At 36.5% G+C, this 19,765-nt stretch overlaps 1 protein-coding gene across 1 annotated transcript in view; it reads left to right on the top strand.

Moving 5' to 3' along the window:
- Malrd1 (MAM and LDL receptor class A domain containing 1) overlaps positions 1–19,765 on the top strand; it is a 639,509-nt gene that overhangs the window by 93,855 nt on the left and 525,889 nt on the right. The window contains exons 10-11 of the mRNA XM_028764924.1: positions 5,584–5,730; positions 14,731–14,828. Of these exons, the coding sequence (XP_028620757.1) occupies positions 5,584–5,730; positions 14,731–14,828 (245 nt within the window). The remainder of the gene's footprint in view (positions 1–5,583; positions 5,731–14,730; positions 14,829–19,765) is intronic.

The raw sequence follows: 19,765 nt of genomic DNA, 5'->3' as shown, positions 1-19,765 counted from the left end.
GAAGACTTTATTAAAAGCATTGGGGATATCAGGAGAAGAAAATGGGAATACAAAAGAATACTCCCAGGTGGGCCTGATTATATACAGAAGTCCAATTAATACCTCCAGCAACTTGCTTTAAGCATATAATCTAACCAGTGTGATCTCAGTGGGGTTTATACTTACCTTTCTTTTCCATTCAAAGAGAATAAAGAGAATTTATCTCCTCTAATGTATGTGAAAGTCATTTCTATGTTTTACTTAAATATTTTTATACATAACTTAATTCATTTCTTCTTAAGAAACACAAATTTCTTAAAAGCTCCTATTATTTTTAATTTCAAAGACTGAGAGAATTTTTCCCCCCCTGTGGTAAATGATCCTTTGCCACCCCAACACTTTACAGGGAGTCCTAAATCAAATGCATCCCTGGAACATTAGATGATCTTTTAATTTTGTAATTTTTTGTTTATTGACATGTCATGAAAAATTTGTCTATAATTTTTCTAATGTAACCCATCTCAGACTATTCTGGTAGTTCCTTTGGTTTAATAGAAGGACAAATCTCCATTCTTATCAACAAATACTGCTACTAACTAGCCTTAATTTTTTGAAATATTTTAAGCTCATTAGTTTAATAAAAATTTGTCATGCTTGGTTGAGATTCACTTGACAGAATGATATGCCATAAATAGTCATATTATGCACACACATATACACACACACATACATACATATTCATACATGTCAAACTGATTATCTTGTGTAAATATTTTTATGGATACATTGTTAGTTCTTCATTATCAACTGGGCTGGATATAGACTCCCATAGGAGATTGATTAGAGTTTCCCCAGAACAGGTAATCTGAGGAAAAAGAGCCACTTTGAATGTCAATGGCACCATCCCATAGGAAGAGGCAGGAGTGATGGAATGAAAAGAGAAAGCCAGGTAACTACAGAGTCTTCCCTTCAACTGCTTCTCAGGGAATAGTTAGAGATTCTTCATCTTGAGTAAGCAGCAGGTATGTGGAAAGCACCATTGAGTTTGCTGGTGTTTTGCTTTTGGCATGTATACTGTGGACATTAACAGCAGATTCATCCTGGAACTGATTCAAAGAGATAGAACTTCGGGCACAATACAAGCCCTATAGAACCAAATGATGCATTGTAGCATGGCTTTGTGAACTGCCTTACAAAGATGTTTCTAAAAATGAAGACAGCTCAGATAATAACACATGGTATATTAAAAACAATGGAAAAACTTAAGGCAAAGGACTTAGCGGTCTCCCACAAAAGAGGCCTTCAAGCCCTCATTATTTACAACACCTAAAAGTGCAATCATAGTACAGAGCAGAGGTTTTTCATTCATTGCTATCTTGTATAAAACAAACACAGGGAATATTCCATTGTATTTGCATCCCATATTCATTGTAACCTCATGCATAATAGCCATAATAAAACAATTTAATCCACTGTCAATGAATAAATAGATTTAAAATAATGTGAGATTTGTATAAAGTTTACTGAGGAATAAAAACAAAGGAATAGCTAATATGCATAACAAGAGAGGGCTCTGCTAAGAGAAAGGAGACAGAATAGGAAAGTGTATAGTGTGTGACTGCAACTGTACATGAAATGGAATGAGTCATTCTGAGAGAATCACGGAGACAAGTGTTCCCGAGGGTTCAGAGATAGGCCACAGATCTCATCAATAAGATGATCCCGTTACAGAAGGGCCACTACACCTAATGATAGTGGTGACCTGAATTTCACCAAAAGAATAATAAGAGTAGATTGGCATGTTCTTAATACTTATATAGTTTCACAAATGACAATTAGGAAAGAGGCATATGTGTTATCTACCTTGTTTATCATAAGCACCTTGCAATATATACATGTAACAAATCATCTTAAATAGATTTGTTAAATCTATTATGAATCAATATGCTTCTATACATATTTAACTATAGTATCATATGAGTACGGGAAAAGATATTTATTGTGACAGGTGAGAAACATGTCCATCTCTGTTACCTTCTTCCCTCCGCTTAACTTCTCTCCTTTCCCTTTCCCTGCCTTTCTTTCTTTTGCTTTCTTCCTCTTTCTTTACCTTCCTCTTCCTTTCTCTTCCCCTTCATCTTCCTTTTATTCTCTCTTTCATTTATATTAAATATTCTAAAATTTTCTATAAAATTTATTGAAATATGATGTGTGCTAAACACATGCTAAGACAGTAAGCAGATTCCTAAGCAACTGTCATATAAAATGTATTAATTTTGAGACACATTCAGCACAGGCATACTCTGCAAAGTGAAAAAAGTCAGACTTAGAGGAGTCAATTTTATGTGGTCCCCACTTGATGAGGTACCTAGACTTGTGAGATTCCTAGACATAGAAAACTGAGGTGGAGAAGGGACAGTTGAAGCTGCTGTTGTGTGGACAGGGAGCTCGGGAAATGTACAGAGTTTTCCCTACTCAACAGTAGACACAGGATTAATGCTTCCTAACCTTGTAGTTGAAAATTATCAAGAAAATATCCTGTCAAGTATATCCCATCAAAATTCACACATATAGTTATTTACATTATTTTCATGTAAATATTTATAAAGTTATATGTTTATATTTATAGAGTGTTCTCAAAATGATAGGAGAATACACAGGTCTGTGTTGAAACAAAAATAAGTTGGGAAATTTGTTTGGAGGAAGTGTTTTCATTTGTAGAGTATTTAAAACAATGCTAATGTGCCTATACATAATTCTATGCCTATGGAGACTATTGCAGTAGAATGACAATTTTGAGGGGAACCTGTGCTATCTGACAACATAAGTAAATGAATTAATAAAATGCTAATATGAATTATGAATATTTGAGGAGTTAAATATAATACTTAAGTGGATGATATGTAGACCATGGGTCTTGAGCGATGCATTTTGTTTTACTGTTGTGTTATCTCTAGACTTTTTTCAAATTTAAATATCACTAGGCACTAAGAACCACGTGAAGAAGACGTACGCTATACTCAACTGTGTATGACTATCAGAGAAATGGTCCATGTGGGTTTCATGAATGCCAACTACATATTTATAATCTATTCTTATTAGAACCCAGTATATAGACATTAAATAGGATGTTCCCATCAGCTCCCATACAGGATTTCCCCTTATATTATAAATAGCTGAACTAAAAGATTCACAAATATTTTACTTTTATGATCTATATATTTTACTAATGAAATTTTTTCTTGTCCCCATAATATACCACAGTCAAATATTTAAGAGAAAGCTTCATTACTCTAACAAATTAACTCAGAGAGAAATTTCTTTGAAACTTTGAACAGTATCAGGTATTATTTGGAGGTAGTGAAATGTACCCTGAAATTTACCCAGCAAGTTGATAGTAGACAAATAGTCAAGATTACTGTTTAAAATTAACATAATTTATTATAACAGAGATATATCCTTTCAATTTTACACATGTGTAACATTTTCCATACTAAGTATAACGAATTGTCAGTATTTCTTTCACTTTACTTTCTTCTGATATTTTAAATGGCTTTATTATTATTATTATTATTATTATTATTATTAATTTCTATGTATTATAGTTCTGCCTATATGTTTGTGTGAGAGTGTCAGATACCCTGGAACTAGAGTTACAGACAGTTGTGATCTTCCATTTGGGTGTTGGGAATTGAACCCAAGTTCCTCTGGAAAAGCAGCTAATGCTCTTAACCTCTAAGTGATCTCTCCCACACTTTTTCTGGTATTTATTACTTCTCCTGAAAGTAGCTGAATTAAATACGAGGAATGTTATTAACGAAAAAACCTTAATTTAAGGGGCTTCAATTAGGTTTTATATTATACAGAAACTAATGCATAAAATATTTAGTTTTTTAAAAATCCATTCCTTCAAAATGTAGCAGAAATAATATCATCAATAAAAACACCCACATAGTTCACCATATTTTCATGTTACTTTCCCAAATCTTAATGGTGATGGAGTCTAAAATTTAATTTTAATTTTCAAAGAGCAGCGCATGTTTAGCATTCTGTGGAAGGCACGATAGCTGATATTTATTTTTATTTATGTGTTTATTTTGTCTGTGTTTAGTGTATTTGTGTATGTATGTATGTATGTGTTCCTGTGTGCATGTGCATGTGTGCGTGTGTGTGTGTGTGCCTGCAGATGCTTATGCATGTGTGGAAACTGAAGATTCAAATGATGTGTTTGCCTCTATTACTGTATATCTAGTTTCCTTATTTTGTTTTGTTTGTATACAACTTAATTTAAGAGAAACTATAACATCAGCCTCTGGATGGACTTTGAAAGATGTTGTTGAGGTCCTCTGGCTTCTTTTATCAACATCCTGATGCTATCAAAATGCAAAGCACAACTTCTCTTTTTTTGGATGCAGTGTCACTTCATTGGACCTGGAGCTCACTGAATGGCTAGACTAGCCAGCTCTATGGATATGCCTTCTTCTACTGGACTAGGGCTGGAATCAGAAAGGCATTCTGCTACTGCTATACCTGCCTTTTACATTTGTGGGATATCCAAACCAAAGCCCTCATGCTTGCATGACAAGCACTTTACCCACTGAGCCATCTCCTTAACCCAACTTTTTAACTGATAAAACATTTTCATGATAAAAGGCCTGATTCCAAATATTGTCCTGTAGACAATTGCAACATTCATAGAGCCCAATATCATTTTCATCTTGAAAATTTGTACCCTTTTAGTTGCTCAAAGGTTTAGGGATGCAGGCATCATAAGGAGCACTCTTTTCCCACAGATTGTCTTGCAAGTAAGTAGTATGATTGCATTAGTAACTGCCAGCTGCTACAATGAGAAGAATTATTTATACGGACTTGATGCAACATATGTAATTCATTTCCCTCAATGATAATGTTTAACATGTAACCCAATTAGGGAAATAAGAGGACAATGAGAGCTATTAATTATTATGTTCAGGCAATAGGCATAAAATGGAAGCGATTCTAGACCAAGCCAGATATGTTATTACTTTATAGGAGAAAATGTCTATTTTAGGGGAAGTAGCTCTATGACTTGGGAGATCTCCTGGGAATACATGAAAAGGTTTAAGCTGCAGCCAAGACTTGAGAATTTTATAGTACATCTTTGAGATCAAGTTTATGTCTTATTTGTACACTACACTTCCTAACTTAAAAGTGATATGAGGTGGTCTACAGCTAACTATGCTCAGAGGATGACCAGAAGACATCTTAAGAATGGGTAAGGAACCATATCAAGTTTATAGGACTTTATGATTCTGTCAATAAACAGAATAGACTCTCATTTGAAGAGTTTTACTTTATATTAATAACTGTACCTGCTAAACTATCTGTTCAGAGCCTAGGAAAGGAAAGATATCCAGAAGGAGCGTATCCAGGAGGAATGGGTTTCGGGTGGGGGAGGGGAGTATTTACACTACTTTGCTATATTAATTCTTGTAAGTTTCTTTTAACTGTCGTGTATTTGATTTATTTTCATTTGGGGAGAATTCCATTTAAAAGTGAAAATTTTACTTGTAATGACGAACCTGTCATTATATATATCTGTGTTTTTTTCTCCACACATAACAGCAAGTCACCTTACCTGGGACTTTGAGTCTGGTTTCTGTGGCTGGGAACCATTTCCCACAGAAGATGCCCACTGGGAGGTGGTTGGAGGCCTGAGCAGTGGAGAACACCTGTTTCCTGAGGCTGATCACACAGTGAGCACAAGCCAAGGTAGGGCCTTTTCTTACCTTTTAAAAGCATTTCCATTCATGTCGAAATACTAAAACCTTGTATTTGTTTCTATTTACAGACTAAATGGAGCTTTGGTTTGTCCTACCTTAACTTTTTGTGACCTAATTAATAATTAATAGCTAATTATGCATCCTGAAATGAACATTTTTGAGACAAACACCAATTTTGTTGTGTTTATAAAAAATGTTATAGGGATTGTGTAAAGAGGGAGATAGCATTTATGATAGATTGCACAGTAGGCCTGCTTCTATTCTTTAAGCATTCCAAGTCAGGCAAACAGAAAGGAAAATAGTCTCCTCTTCTATCTGGAAACAGAGAGGAAGAATTTATCACTATTCATAAAACCTGGAAATACTATAGACTATATACTGCAAAACATCATTACAATTTTACATATCCTCATAAAATCAAGGAACCATGACTACCTCCAATGTTCTCAAAATGCTCTGTGATGCTCCCAGGCTCACATAATGGCTTTTCTCTCTAGTTCTTTGTTTTGTTTACATTTCTATGTAAACACACACCTCAGTTCACATTAACATTTTCATCACACACTTGGGAGTACAGATAATTTTTATGCTCACTGAACATCCTGCTTCTGCTTGAGATTTACAAAGAAGTGTGCCAAACACAAATCTTGGGAAAATTTTTTATTGGAAATTTTATTTATTTACATTTCAGATGTTATCCCTTTTCCTGATTTCCCCACCCAGAATCCCCCTATCCCATCCCCTCTCCTCCAGCTTCTATGAGTGTGTGTCCCCACCCACCCATCTCAACATGACCACCCTCAAATCCCCCCCACCCCCCCCTGGGGGATCCAGCCTACCAAAAACCAAGGACCTCTTCTACCACTGATGCCCTATATGGTCATCCTCCACTACATATAGAGTTGGAGCCATGGGGCACTCCATGTGTGTTCCCAGGCTGGCAGTTGGGACCCTGGGAGCTCTGGTTGGTTGGTATTGCTCTCTTCATGGGGCCACAAATCCCTTCAGCTCCTTCAGTCTTCATTGTAACTCCTCCATTGGGAACATAGTGATCAGTTCAATGGTTAGCTGCAAGGATCCACCTCTGTATATGTCAGACTATGGCAAAGCCTTTCAGAAAACAGCTATATCAGGCTCCTGTCAGCATGCACTTCCTGTCAGCATCCACAATAGTGTCTGCATTTGGTGACTGCACATGGGATGGATCCCCAGGTGGGGCAGTCTCTGGACAGCCCTTCCTTCAGCCTATGTTCCACACTTTGTCTCTATATTTGCTCCCATGAATATTTTGTTACTCCTTCTAAGAAGGACTGAAGAACCCATACATGGTCTTCCTTCTTCTTGAGCTTCATGTGGTCTGTGAATGTATCTTGGATATTAGGAGCTTTTGGGCTAATATCCACTTATCAGTGAGTGCATACTATATGTGATCTTTTGTGATTGGGTTACCTCACTCAGGATGATATTTCCTAGTTCCATCAATTTATCTAAGAATTTCATGAATTCATTGTTTTTAATAGCTGAGTAGTACTCCATTATGCAAATGTATCACATTTTCTGTATCCATTCCTCTGTTGAAGGACATCTGAGTTCTTTACAGCTTCTGGCTATTATAAATAGGGCTGCTATAAACATAGTGGAGCATGTATCCTTGTTATATATTGGAACATCTTTTATGTATATGCCCAGGAGTGGTATCGATAGGTCCTCAGGTAGTACTATGTCCAATTTTCTGAGGAACTGCCCGACTGATTTCCAGAGTGGTTGTACAGTTTACAATCCCACCAATAGTGGAGGAGTGTTCCTCTTTCTCCACATCCTTGCCAGCATCTGCTGTCACCTGGGTTTTTGATCTTAGCCATTTTGACTGGTTGAGGAGGAATCTCAGGGTTATTTTGATTTGGACTTCCCTGATGACTAAGGATGTTCAACATTTCTTCAAGTGCTTCTGGGCCTTTCGAGTTTCCTCAGTTGAGAATTCTTTATTTAGCTTTATACCCCAGTTTTTAAATAGGGTTATTTGATTCTCTGGAGTCTAACTTCTTGAATTCTTTGTATATATTGGATATTAGCTCTCTATTGGATGTAGAATTGGTAAAGATCTTTTCCCAATCCGTTGGGTGCTGTTTTGTCCTATTGACAGTGTCTTTTGCCTTACAGAAGCTTAGTAATTTTATGACGTCCCATTTGTCAATTCTTGATCTTTGAGCATAAGCCATTAGTGTTTTGTTCAGGAACTTTACCCCTGTGCCCAAGTATTTGAGGCTCTTCCCCACTTTCTCCTCTATTAATCTCAGTGTATCTGGTTTTATGTGGAAATCCTTGATCCACTTGGACTTGAGCTTTGAACAAGGATATAAGAATGGATCAATTTGCATTCTTCTTCATGCTGACCTCCAGTTGACCCAACACCATTTGTTGAAAATGCTGTCTTTTTTTCATTAAATGGTTTTAGCTCCTTTGTCAAAGATCAAGTGACCAGAGGTGTGTGGGTTCATTTCTAGGTCTTCATTTCTATCCCATTGATCCTCCTGCCTGTCTCTGTACCAATACCATGCAGTTTTTATCACTATTGCTCCATAGTACAGCTTGAGGTCAAGGATGGTGATTCTCTGAGAAGTTCTTTTATTTTTGAGAATAGTTTTCACTATCCTGAATTTTTTGTTATTCCAAATGAATTTGCAAATTTCTTTCTATCTCTATGAAGAATTGAGTTGGAATTTTGATGGGGATGACATTGAATCTGTAAATTGCTTTCAGCAAAAAGTTCATTTTTACTATATTAATCCTGCCAATCCATGAGCATGAGACATCTTTCCATCTTCTGAGATCTTCTTCAATTTCTTTCTTCAGAGACTTAAAGTTATTGTCATACAGATCTTTTACTTGCTTGGTTAAATTCATACCAAAGTGTTTTATATTATTTGTGACTATTGTGAAGGGTATCACTTCCCTAATTTCTTTCTAAGCCTGTTTATTCTTTATGTAAAGGAAGGGTACTGATTTGTTTGAATTAATTTTATATCCAGCCTCTTTGCTGAAGTTGTTTGTCAGGTTTAGGAGTTCTCTAGTCCATTTTTTGGGGTCACTTAAGTATACTATCATATCATGTGCAAATAGTGATGATTTGACTTCTTCCTTTTCTATTTGTATCCCTTCGACATCCTTTTGTTGGCTGATTGCTCTGGCTAGGTCCTAAAATACAATATTAAATAGGTAGGGAGAGTGTGGGCAGCCTTGTCTAGTCCCTGATTTTAGTGAGATTGCTTCAAGTTTCTCTCTATTTAGTTTGATGATGGCTACTGGTTTGCTGTATATTGCTTTTACTATGTTTAGGTATGGGCTTGAATACCTGATTTTTCCAGGACTTTTACCATGAAGGGGTGTTGAATTTTGTCAAATGCTTTCTCAGCATATACTGAGAAGATCACGTGTTTTTTTTCCTTCGAGTTTGTTTATATAGTGATTATGTTGATGAATTTCCATATATTGAACCACCCTGAATTCCTTGGATAAAGCCTACTTGATCATGATGTATGATTGTTTTGATGTATTCTTGGATTTGGTTTGTGAGAATTTTATTGAGTATTTTTGCATTGATATTCATAAGGGAGATTGGTCTGAAGGTTTATTTCTTTGTTGGGTCTTTGTATGGTTTAGATATCAGCGTAATTTTGGTTTCATAGAATGAACTGGGTAGTGTTTCTTCTGTTTATATTTTGTGAATAGTTTGAAGACAATTGGTATTCGGTCTTCTTTGAATGTCTGGTAGAATTCTGCACTAAAACCATCTGGTCCTGGCCTTTTTTGGTGGGGAGACTTTTAATGACTGCTGCTATTTCTTTCGGGGTTATGGGACTGTTTAGATGGTTTATCTGCTCCTGAGTTTACTTTGGTACCTGTTATCTGTTTAGAAAATTGCTCATTTCATCCAGATTTTCCAGTTTTGTTGAATATAGGTGTTTGTAGTTGGATCTGATGTGTGTGTGTTTTTTTTTAATTTCCTCAGTTTCTATTGTTATGTCTCCCTTTTCAGTTCTGGTGTTATTAATTAGGATACTGCCTCTGTGCCCTCTGGCTAGTTTGGCTAAGGCTTTATCTATCTTGTTGATTTTTCAATGAATCAGCTCCTGGTTGTGTTAATTCTTTTTATAGTTCTTTTTGTTTCTACTTGGTTGATTTGAGCCATGAGTTTGATTATTTCCTGCTGTCTACTCCTCTTTGGCGTATTTACTTCTTTTTGTTCTAGAGATTTCAGGTGTGTTGTCAAGCTACTGGTGTATGTTACCTCCAGTTTGCTTTTGTAAGCACTCAGAGTTATGAGTTTTTCTCTTAGTACTGCTTTCATTATGTCCCATAAGTTTGGGTATGATATGCCTTCATTTTCATTAAATTCTAAAAAGTTTTTGATTTCTTTCTTTATTTCTTCCCTGACAAAGTTATCATCTACTAGAGTGTTGTTTAGTTTCCACATGTATGTGGGCTTTGGAAACAGGTTGGTAGAACATTGGGAGGTACTATGGGGGAAGATTATTCACTATAACAACAAACCTAGTTCATTGTTGACTGGTAAATTAAGTTCTTGATATTTTGACTTTTTGTTTATTGGTCCAGGAAGCCCTAGTTTCCCTTTAACATTGTGTGTCACTGTGACTTAAGCTTATAGTTTAAAATAGATCCAAGTGGCAATTTTCTTTGTAAGCTGATATGCATGCTTTCTTTTTTTCTGTGTCTAGGCCAATTTTTAAGACAACAGAATGAATTAGAGCAAGGTGAATCGTGGTAGAAGCTATGGTACCTCTGTTTGAAGCAGGCAGAGTCTGGTAGCTAAAGCTGGTAAAAGGGCATTAAGTTCAGATATATTGAAAGTTTTAAGTGCTACAAGGGAGTTAGTAAAGTGGTGGTGCTTAAATGACTCTCAGTACAGCATCCCTGAAGGGAAATAAGAGGACAGCATGGAAGACATAAGCACTGGTGAGGAGACAGAAAGCTAAGGAGAGATGTGAGAAACATAATCTCATTAGGGGAAACCTCTTCAAGAGTATGACAATAGTCTTAGGAGTTTTGTTTGAGACATACACACATACACACACACACACACACACACACACACACACACACACACGTTTAGACATGGTGAAGGAGTGGATAGAAGAGAATGTCCAGGGATTTGAAATTTGTCTAGTGGATTATGGAGAACTTATTCGACAGATTGAGGCCTGTGATCAATCATATTTGCTGGAGAAAACCATATGGATGAGATTCAGGGACAGGGGAGGATAAAAGTTTGGAATAGTGTTGACATTTATGCAATATGAGTGGGAGAAAATGAGGGTCTGATCAGCAGCTGACATTCCAAAAGAGAATATGAACAGCTAGGTTATGGTGGTTTGATCAAAACTTCGCCATGACCAGGGCTTATGAAACTTCACTGTCTAGGACTGGGTCATGCCAATGACATTTCACAAAGTAGTTCAATTTTGTTAGCTATGAAATAAGGAGAAAAGCACCTTCCTGTGAGTAGTCATGAAGAATTTTTATGAGACATTAAATAGGATTATGCTTGCTGAGGTTTTGTCATATAGTAAAACTCAGAGCTCGTGTGTGTGTGTGTGTGTGTGTGTGTGATGTGTGATTTGCTTGTGGAGGTCAGAGGTCAGGGGACAACTTTTGGAAATTAGTTCTTTCCTTACACCACATGGATCCCAGGAATCCAACTCAGGCTCAGCAGCAAGCTGCATTTCCCATTGCGCCACCTTGCCTGCCCTGGTACTGATTTTAAATCAGAGATGATGAGAAGAAAAACCAGGTTAAGGAAGAAAAAGGAGGCAATAAAAAGGAAGTCCTACAGGGACAGGGTGGAGTCCCATTATAATGCCACAGAGCTCTAATCCAGTTTGTTTTAAAGCTTTACATTTATGTTACAGTTTTTAAAACTAATCCTGTGTCTTCTCACACATGTGTACATATAGTTTGACAAAAAATGAAGTAGCCAGATGCTAGAGCCTGTGGGTATTTATGTTTGTTTTTATAGTGAACTATTGATTTTCCTTTCTTACTTTTTGCTGGTTTCTTTGCTTATTCATAGCTAACTGCTGTGTTAGACCATGCAAACAGACAGTTCATAGGTTATCTGTCACCTTTGTGTATGCTCACAGAATCATACACAGATCACAGATGCATACATAGTATATATGTGAAAATAGCTAAGACATTCCTACACATTATAAATTATGATCAAATTTTTATGTTAAATTACAATTGAAATATAGGAAAGTACAGTCCTTTTAGTAAACAGCACAGCGAGTTTTCAAAGTATATACAATCTGTAATCAACAAGGTATAGATATAGAGTGATTCCATTCTCCCAAAATGTCACTTTATAGTTGATGCTTCTCCCATACTCAGACACAGGTCTATCCCAAATTTATTGTCTGTTCAAAGAGTGCCCGATAAATAGGTCATACACTATAGTGTATTCTTGCCTCCTTAAATTAGCACCAATGATTTGAAATTTGTTCATGATAATAATTAAAGTCATTTTTCACCTTTTAACACTTGAATAATATTCCATTGTGTGTACAAATCACATTTCATTTTTTTTATTTATCAACTGAAGAGATTTGGACTGTACTTGTCTCAGTTTTGATTGATAAACATTCTCATTTTCTTGTATGATCTTTCCAATGTTTATATTTTCCACGCCACTGGTTAGGGACTTCTACTCTTCCTGGTCCTTTGCCACCTATGGGAAATAAGTGTTCAGCCACACAGTGCTTATTCTCAAAGAGTTATTCTATCAGTTTACACACAGGTCAGGACAAAGGAATCTAAGAAATAGTATCTATGAGAACTCGCTCCCTTTTCTACTGCAAAGGGACACAGTTTGGGTTCCTGAAATGTGCAAACGAGTACATGTATCTCCCTATAGTGACAAACAGTATACAGCCTCATGCTCTTCTGTGTTCCCTATTTTACATGCTTATGACTCACTCTAAGAATTCAGGTTGCAGAGAGGGATCAGAAGTGAAGAATACATCCTGCTTTTGAAGAAGATCAAAATTCAATTCCCACCTCCTGTTTATGTGACTTACAACTGCCTACAATCTTAGCTTCAGGGAGATCACACAACTCTGGCCTTAGCAGGTAGCTGTACTCACAGGCCTATACCCACACAGAGACACATTTCACAAAATTAAAAATAATAAAACCAAAATCTTAAGAAGTTCTGTTATTATTATTTGATAATATTTACTAATATCATTTGTTGAGATAATATTAATTTCACTAAATACTTCATAGATTACAGTGTAGAGGTTTGAAAAGTCTGTTGTTGTATCTTATAGGTGTTTGCAGCCATTATAAATACAATGGTCTAAAATTCTTTTTAGCTGCTGCTTGTATATATAATAGCAAATTTATTTGATTTTTAAAAAAATTAATTTGTGTGCATGCATGTGTGTGTATGTGTTTGTGTAGTTGTTTAGATACTTTAATCTCTCTCTCTCTCTCTCTCTCTCTCTCTCTCTGTATTTTTTTTAATCAAGCATGTGATAGAGACTCTAGGAATTGCACAATAGAATTGCTGAGCTTGTTTTATTCTTATCTCCAGGGAAATGTCAAAAACTCAAATTCCTGTGCCACATTTGCTCATCCAGTTGTCTGTAATATTTCTTTTGACTCACAATGTACTCATTTTAGTATACATAAACCTGTGTTAAAGTTTGTCCGATGAGCTTTTCAGCTTCTTCTGTGATAGTCACGTGATCATCATATATATATGTATATCTATATCAATATCTATATCAATATCTATATCTCTATCTCTATCTATCTATCTATCTATCTATCTATCTATCTATCTATCTATCTATTGTTTATTGTAGAGAATCATTTGCACACACTACAGCAACTAGCCATTCCTGAGCCAAACTTATTTGGGTTACTTTTGTTTCATTTATCTTTTACTTGTGTATGCACCACATATATGTTTGCCTATGATTTTTGCCTATGTTCATGAAGAGCCTGGTCCTTCCCTTCTTAGAGAATGCACTGTCTTAGTTCAAGGCTATTGCGTGAATCAGGTATATGATCTGCCAAATGTGAGGTGATGGGACTGCTTTCATAAGTACAGAAAGGACTCCATCAAACAGTACATTTGGATATGAAATCGTCTTCCCTTTTGTAATACAGCCAGAAATGACCTGGATCAGGGAAAATTACTCTGAATGAGGTGTTTTCCAAGTAAAACAGTTGGCTTTATAAGTTGCTTAAAGAGCCTTTGTACTATATTCAGCCTGTCACTTTGTGATTTTCAAAGGGCGGGATCAAACACTGACATTGTTTGGCATAGCTTTCCTTGTAAGTTTTCAATATTCAAGAAAGCTACCCCTGATACAGCTCACAGTGTGTGATCTTCTGTGCTGCTAAAGGATGCTATCCCCTATGCACTTGCTCTGAGTACATCCACGTCAGTTAAAATCTAAAGGCAGTTATTTTGTTAATGTTCAGATTAGATCTTTAATTAAGCTCTCATTCCCTCCAGCACAGACAACAATGTCAAACATGTAAGCCCCAGGAGGAATCAGACTCATCGTATACACTCAGCTCCTTCAGTGCATTTTAAAGAGACTTAAAATTCCCAAGAGAATTTCCTAAGGGCATGTTGAATATCTAATTGTAAACTTACAAGCTTCATTTAATTTGATTTCAAACTCTATGACAGGAGTTAAAGCAATAAAAAATATTTGTTTAGGTAATTTGGATGTAGAGTTTATCATTTATCAATTAAATTTTATTTTAGATATTTAATGTCATACATGTGAAATTCTCTGGCTATTTCCAGAGCCTAGTGGTGAATGCATGAAAATGTGATTTTTTTTTTTACTTGAATGACATTTGGGTAAGACCAACAGGCAAAATGGTCAGTGTACACCAGAACTGGCAACTACCTATGTGGCTCTAAATTTGTTTCTGTTTCTCTTTCCAGGATCATTTATTTATTTTGGACCACAGAAGTCCGCTGCGGTGGCCAGGCTTGGCAGTCCTATCCTTACCAAATCACTCACTACCTCTACTCCCTGCCAGGTAATCAGCTCTTCTGAGCATCATTTGGCCATTCTGTGGTTCTGAGCTATTGAGCTCAGATTGCATTGGTAGCACATGCAAGCCATGTTTTCTTATCATTTTCAAGATGATTTAAGAGGTTTATAGAAGTGGCTTCAGCCTGAAGTGCTGTGTCTTTCTAAAAGGCATTGCATCACTTTACACTGTTCTTTTATGGGGCCTGCTATAGCTTCTATTATTTTATATTCCTTTCGCATGGACCTTTTAATAATCTAAAGTGAATATTCTTTGCATAATTTACTACTTAGTTTGTACAGTTTGATATATATAGTACATTTCTTTATATTTTATACTCTTTAAGTTTGTTAATGCATCCAAAAGCACAACCAGGAGTAAAATTTTCATTCCATTTCAGCACAACACAGAAGAAAGCATACATGTGGCCACCAGGGATATAAATGTCTCGTTTGCCACGTTTAATCATAATACATATTGCTTGACCATGACTTTGGAAATAATGTCTCTAGTGATAAGCATTAGTGTACTACCTACATATGGCCTGAACATTTAATTATGCAATACCCTGTAACTGGCACATAGTGTGATTGTTTATCTTCATAGCCAATTTGATAGGATTATGAATCAATATGGAAATGTAGTTTTGGATATATCTGTGATGGTGTTTCCAGAGAAGCTTAACAGATATGGTAAGAGGTCAACTCAACTGTAAGAGGCCCCATCCCATAAGCTGGGGTTCTGAAAGGATACAAAAGTGAGACCAGGCTGAGGACTAGCATCCATTTCCTCACCACACAAACAATACACTCAGGTACCTCAGTCTCATCCATCATGCAACAGAGTCATAGTCCCTGCAGAGAAGGAAAGGCTAGGAGCTAGGAAGGGAAACCTTAAGTTGCAAAGGAGAACACAGGATCTGGGCCATAGCAGTATCATGGGATCCCCCTTAATGAAAGCTGCAGACATGGAGTGGACCTGGCTCCAAAGAGAGTCTGTGTATGCTGTGTGGCATCCCTGTCATGATGGTTAGTAACCTGAAATCATGAACAAAAATTAACCCTTTTTGAACTCATTACTTTTATCACACGTGTGGGCATAGCAATGAGAACAGTAACCAGCACAATAGGTATTCACTAAATAGTCCTTTGACTTTCTATAGCACATAACACTAAAATCACATGGGGTTGTTCATCTAGTTTATTTTCCATCCTTTGCAGAGGTTGAGCATACCTCTCAGCCTCAAGACTTCAGTTAATGTTTAAGTCTTTACTGATCAGAAAATAATGACAAAGTTGATTCTGCAACACACAGTAAATTCATGCCACTAAACACGTGGTTATAGGCATTTACTCAGACGTCCTTGATGAAGAGTTACTTATCACCCAGGAGCATAAATCTAATTAAGTTTTCAGGCTGGGATAATTCTGAGTCCAAGCGCCTGGAGCTGTTAACAGGTTGTCTTTAGTTTCTTGTTTGGATTGTTTTGGTTTTTAAGTTTTGCCCCCTCCCATTTCTTTGTGGCAATGAAGATTAAAGCTGCCGCTTATCTCCCCTCGATTTCCACCTTATCCAAATGCCCTCAATGTGTTTCTACCTTCCCTTTATTTTAATTAAACCCTATGTGATAGAATGATATAGATTTTTCAGGAACCCCAGAAGTAATTCTCCACAATTAGAAGACTACTTTCCAAGCTAGCTTAGGTTTAATTCAAAGTCACACTGAATTATAGACACAGAAGTCATAAAGTGCAAGGGAATAGGATGTATTCATTATCTTTCATTCCATGTATTTGGAAACACGTATTATGAGGGTGTAAAGGTCTTAGGATTCAATGAAGTCACTGAAACCCCGAGTGTGTGTGTATGCGTGTGTCTGTGTGTGTGTGTCTGTCTGTCTTTGTGTGAGCAAGTGTGTATGTATATGCGTGTATATGTTTGTGTGTGTATGGTGTTTGTCTCGGTGTATATTTATACATGTATACGTGAGTGTATGTGTATCTGTGTCTGTGTGTGTATGTGTACATATCTCTGTGTGAATATGTGTATCTGTGTGTGTGTGTCTGTCTATGTTTGTGTATCTGTGTGAATGTGTGTATTTATATATTTGTGTGTGAGAGACTTTGTGTGTGTGTCAGTTTGTCTTTCTGTGTCTGTGTATATGAGTGTGTGTGTGTGTATCATGTGTGTATGTATATATGTATATGTAAGTGTATGTGTCTTTCTGTGTGTGTATATGGATATGTGTATGTATCTGTCTGTGTGTGTGTCTGTATGTCTGTCTGTGTATGTATATGTATGTATGTGTGTGTTTGTGTGTGCGTCTCTGTGTATGTGAGAGTTTGTGTGTGTCTGTCTGTCTGTCTTTGTGTGTCTGTGTATATGGTTGTGAGAGAGTATGTTGGAGTGAATGAATGAATGAATGTATGTGTGTGTGTGTGTGTGTGTGTGTGTGTGTGCGTATGTGTGTGTGTATGTTCATTTTGAAGATGTCCTGCAGTTTTCATCACTGTATCTTGCTGGTTATCATTAATTACTGCTAGTCATTGGGATGCCAGGTTTTCATCATTTACAAAAAGTTAAGGAAACTTTTCTGTTTTGGGTAAAGTATGCAACTTTGCTGTGGGTGGTTTTCAGATGGTTCTCAGTGAGAAAATCATTTCTGATGGTCAATGTTGACCTCATAGCTAAGGTTTTATCCCCAGTGACTTCAGATACTGAACTAATGGTTCCCCCATTTTTGTGGAAAATGAGAGTGCTTCAAAGAACCACTACAGACTTGCAGAAGTATTTAATTTTCTTTTTTGTATTCATCTGCTTAAATTTTAGCCATCTTTGAGCTGGAGAAGGGTTTGACAACATATTTCACCTAGAAACTAATAGGAGACTATTTCTCTAGTAGGAAGGCCATTCGTGCCAGAGATACAAGTAGTTAATGCTTCTCAGTGTACTAAATATCCTTATCTATAAGCATATGATAATATAGGATACTTTCATAAAAGTTACAGAGTAAGCAACCAAACTAAATTCCTATCTTCTTAGGTACTTGGAGAATCTGCCTGGTTCTCTGATTTAGAACATATTGATAATAGTTCTGTTTATGGAGCAAATGTTCTTCATTATAAAATAATATAAAAGCAATAAAATAACCCAAGTTAGGCACTTTGATATGATTAAAGCCTCCATCTCATGAAATTATGTGATTACTCTCTCCCTGCACAGTCATATCAGGCTGATACCATTAAGGCTAGCGTTTGAAAGGACTTTAAAGGAATATGAGCTTTCTTCTGGGTCACCTTTTCTAATAGTACAATTTAAGGTCATTTTGTATGAATTACCTTGTGCTTTAGATATGGTCAACACATGGCTTCAACATGTGCATTGTTCCTACTGCCTGTCATTGTACACAATGTTGACTTTAATTTAGAAGATTCAAAAGTCACTTCAGCCACTAGTGGAAACTTGGCACATTTCCCCCAAAGAGGAGCTAGGACAAACAGAACACATGCAGACCAGAAGCCAGTATTTCCCATTGATGTTGAAGTATAGTTACTGGTTGTAATTAGCTAGGAAATATGATATATGAAAGAGATTAATGTGAGCACTTATATTTTCTGAGTTCACATTTGTTGTGCAAAACCCACAGTGTTTTACTTTTAGGATTTTGCTGTTGAATACAGAAAGCTTGATAATATGAACCTTGAGAGTTCAGTGTTTTTAAAGTCGTTTTTCTTTAGTTATCCAACTCATTTTGCAGTTATTTTAATGGGGCCTCATTTGCACATAATTTACATTTTTCTCCTTTAAAAATACATATGAGAAAACCAGAACAAAGAGGTGTACTCTCCATATTTGGACATAGGTTTCTCAGATACCCTGAGATGTGTATGCTTTAGAGTTGAAGATGTCAAAAACAAAACAGGATGTCAAAAACAAAATAAAAAACAAAAAACAAACCAAAACAAACATCAAAGTAGTTGTTCTCTCACTGAGAACTCATGGTTAAAACAATGTAAACATTCTCTCTGAAGTTCAGTACAGAGATGATCACTACTTTGTATTAATTATAGTTCTCCAGTCTGGAATTTAATAGCATCAAGCTATCCCCATGTTTGCTCTAACAGTTGGTGAGGTTTGTGAGAGACTGTGTATTAGCTACTTTGTCTTAGTGCTGTGACAAAATACAGGACAAAAAGAACTTAGAGGAATGAAGGACTTGTCATTTTAACTCATGCTTTCAGTGTTCAGTGCCTTGGTTTCCATGCCTCATGCTCGTTAGCCAGAAAGGATGGCAGAAGTGGGGCTGAGGTACCAAATCGACTCTCACCTCCTGGTGGACAAGAAGCAGAGGAGAAAAGAACCTCCCTCCAGTGACAATATTTCTCTGGCTAGGCCCCACCTCCTAAAATTGCTACTGATGGAGGCCAAACGAAGCCATCAGATCCCCTGGGACTGGAATGACAGATGATTGTGAGATGCCGCGTGCATGCTTGGAATCAAACCTGGGTCCTCAGGAAGGGCAGTCAGTGTTATTAACTACTGAGGCATGTTTCCCCAGTTTTTGGAAACATTGTCCTATAAACTGGCCTGAGCATGACCTCATTATATAGTTGAGGATAACCTTAAACTCTTTTTCCTCCTGACTCCTGGATGTTAGGAGTGATAGGTATATGCCATAGTACCTAGCTTCAGATCCATATGAAAATAAATATCACAATACAATTACAGAGAATAGAATAAGTTAAATTTAAATTTTCTCTCTAATTTTCAGTGATGTAATTGTTTCACAGGATTTTTTTAAAGGTTCTCTATGTAGCATGAGCTGGCCTCAAAATTGCTGTGTCTCAGTGATCCTATTGCTTAAAATACCTACCAATATTCTGGGTTTTTTCATTTTTCTCCTTCTCCTTCTCCTTCTCCTTCTCCTTCTCCTTCTCCTTCTC

This window comes from Grammomys surdaster, unplaced genomic scaffold (assembly GCF_004785775.1).
Source record: "Grammomys surdaster isolate TR1022 unplaced genomic scaffold, NIH_TR_1.0 146, whole genome shotgun sequence".
NCBI classification, from domain to species: domain Eukaryota; kingdom Metazoa; phylum Chordata; class Mammalia; order Rodentia; family Muridae; genus Grammomys; species Grammomys surdaster.
The sequence above is the reverse complement of the archived record's forward strand: the minus strand, read 5'-3'. Positions and strand labels throughout refer to the sequence as shown.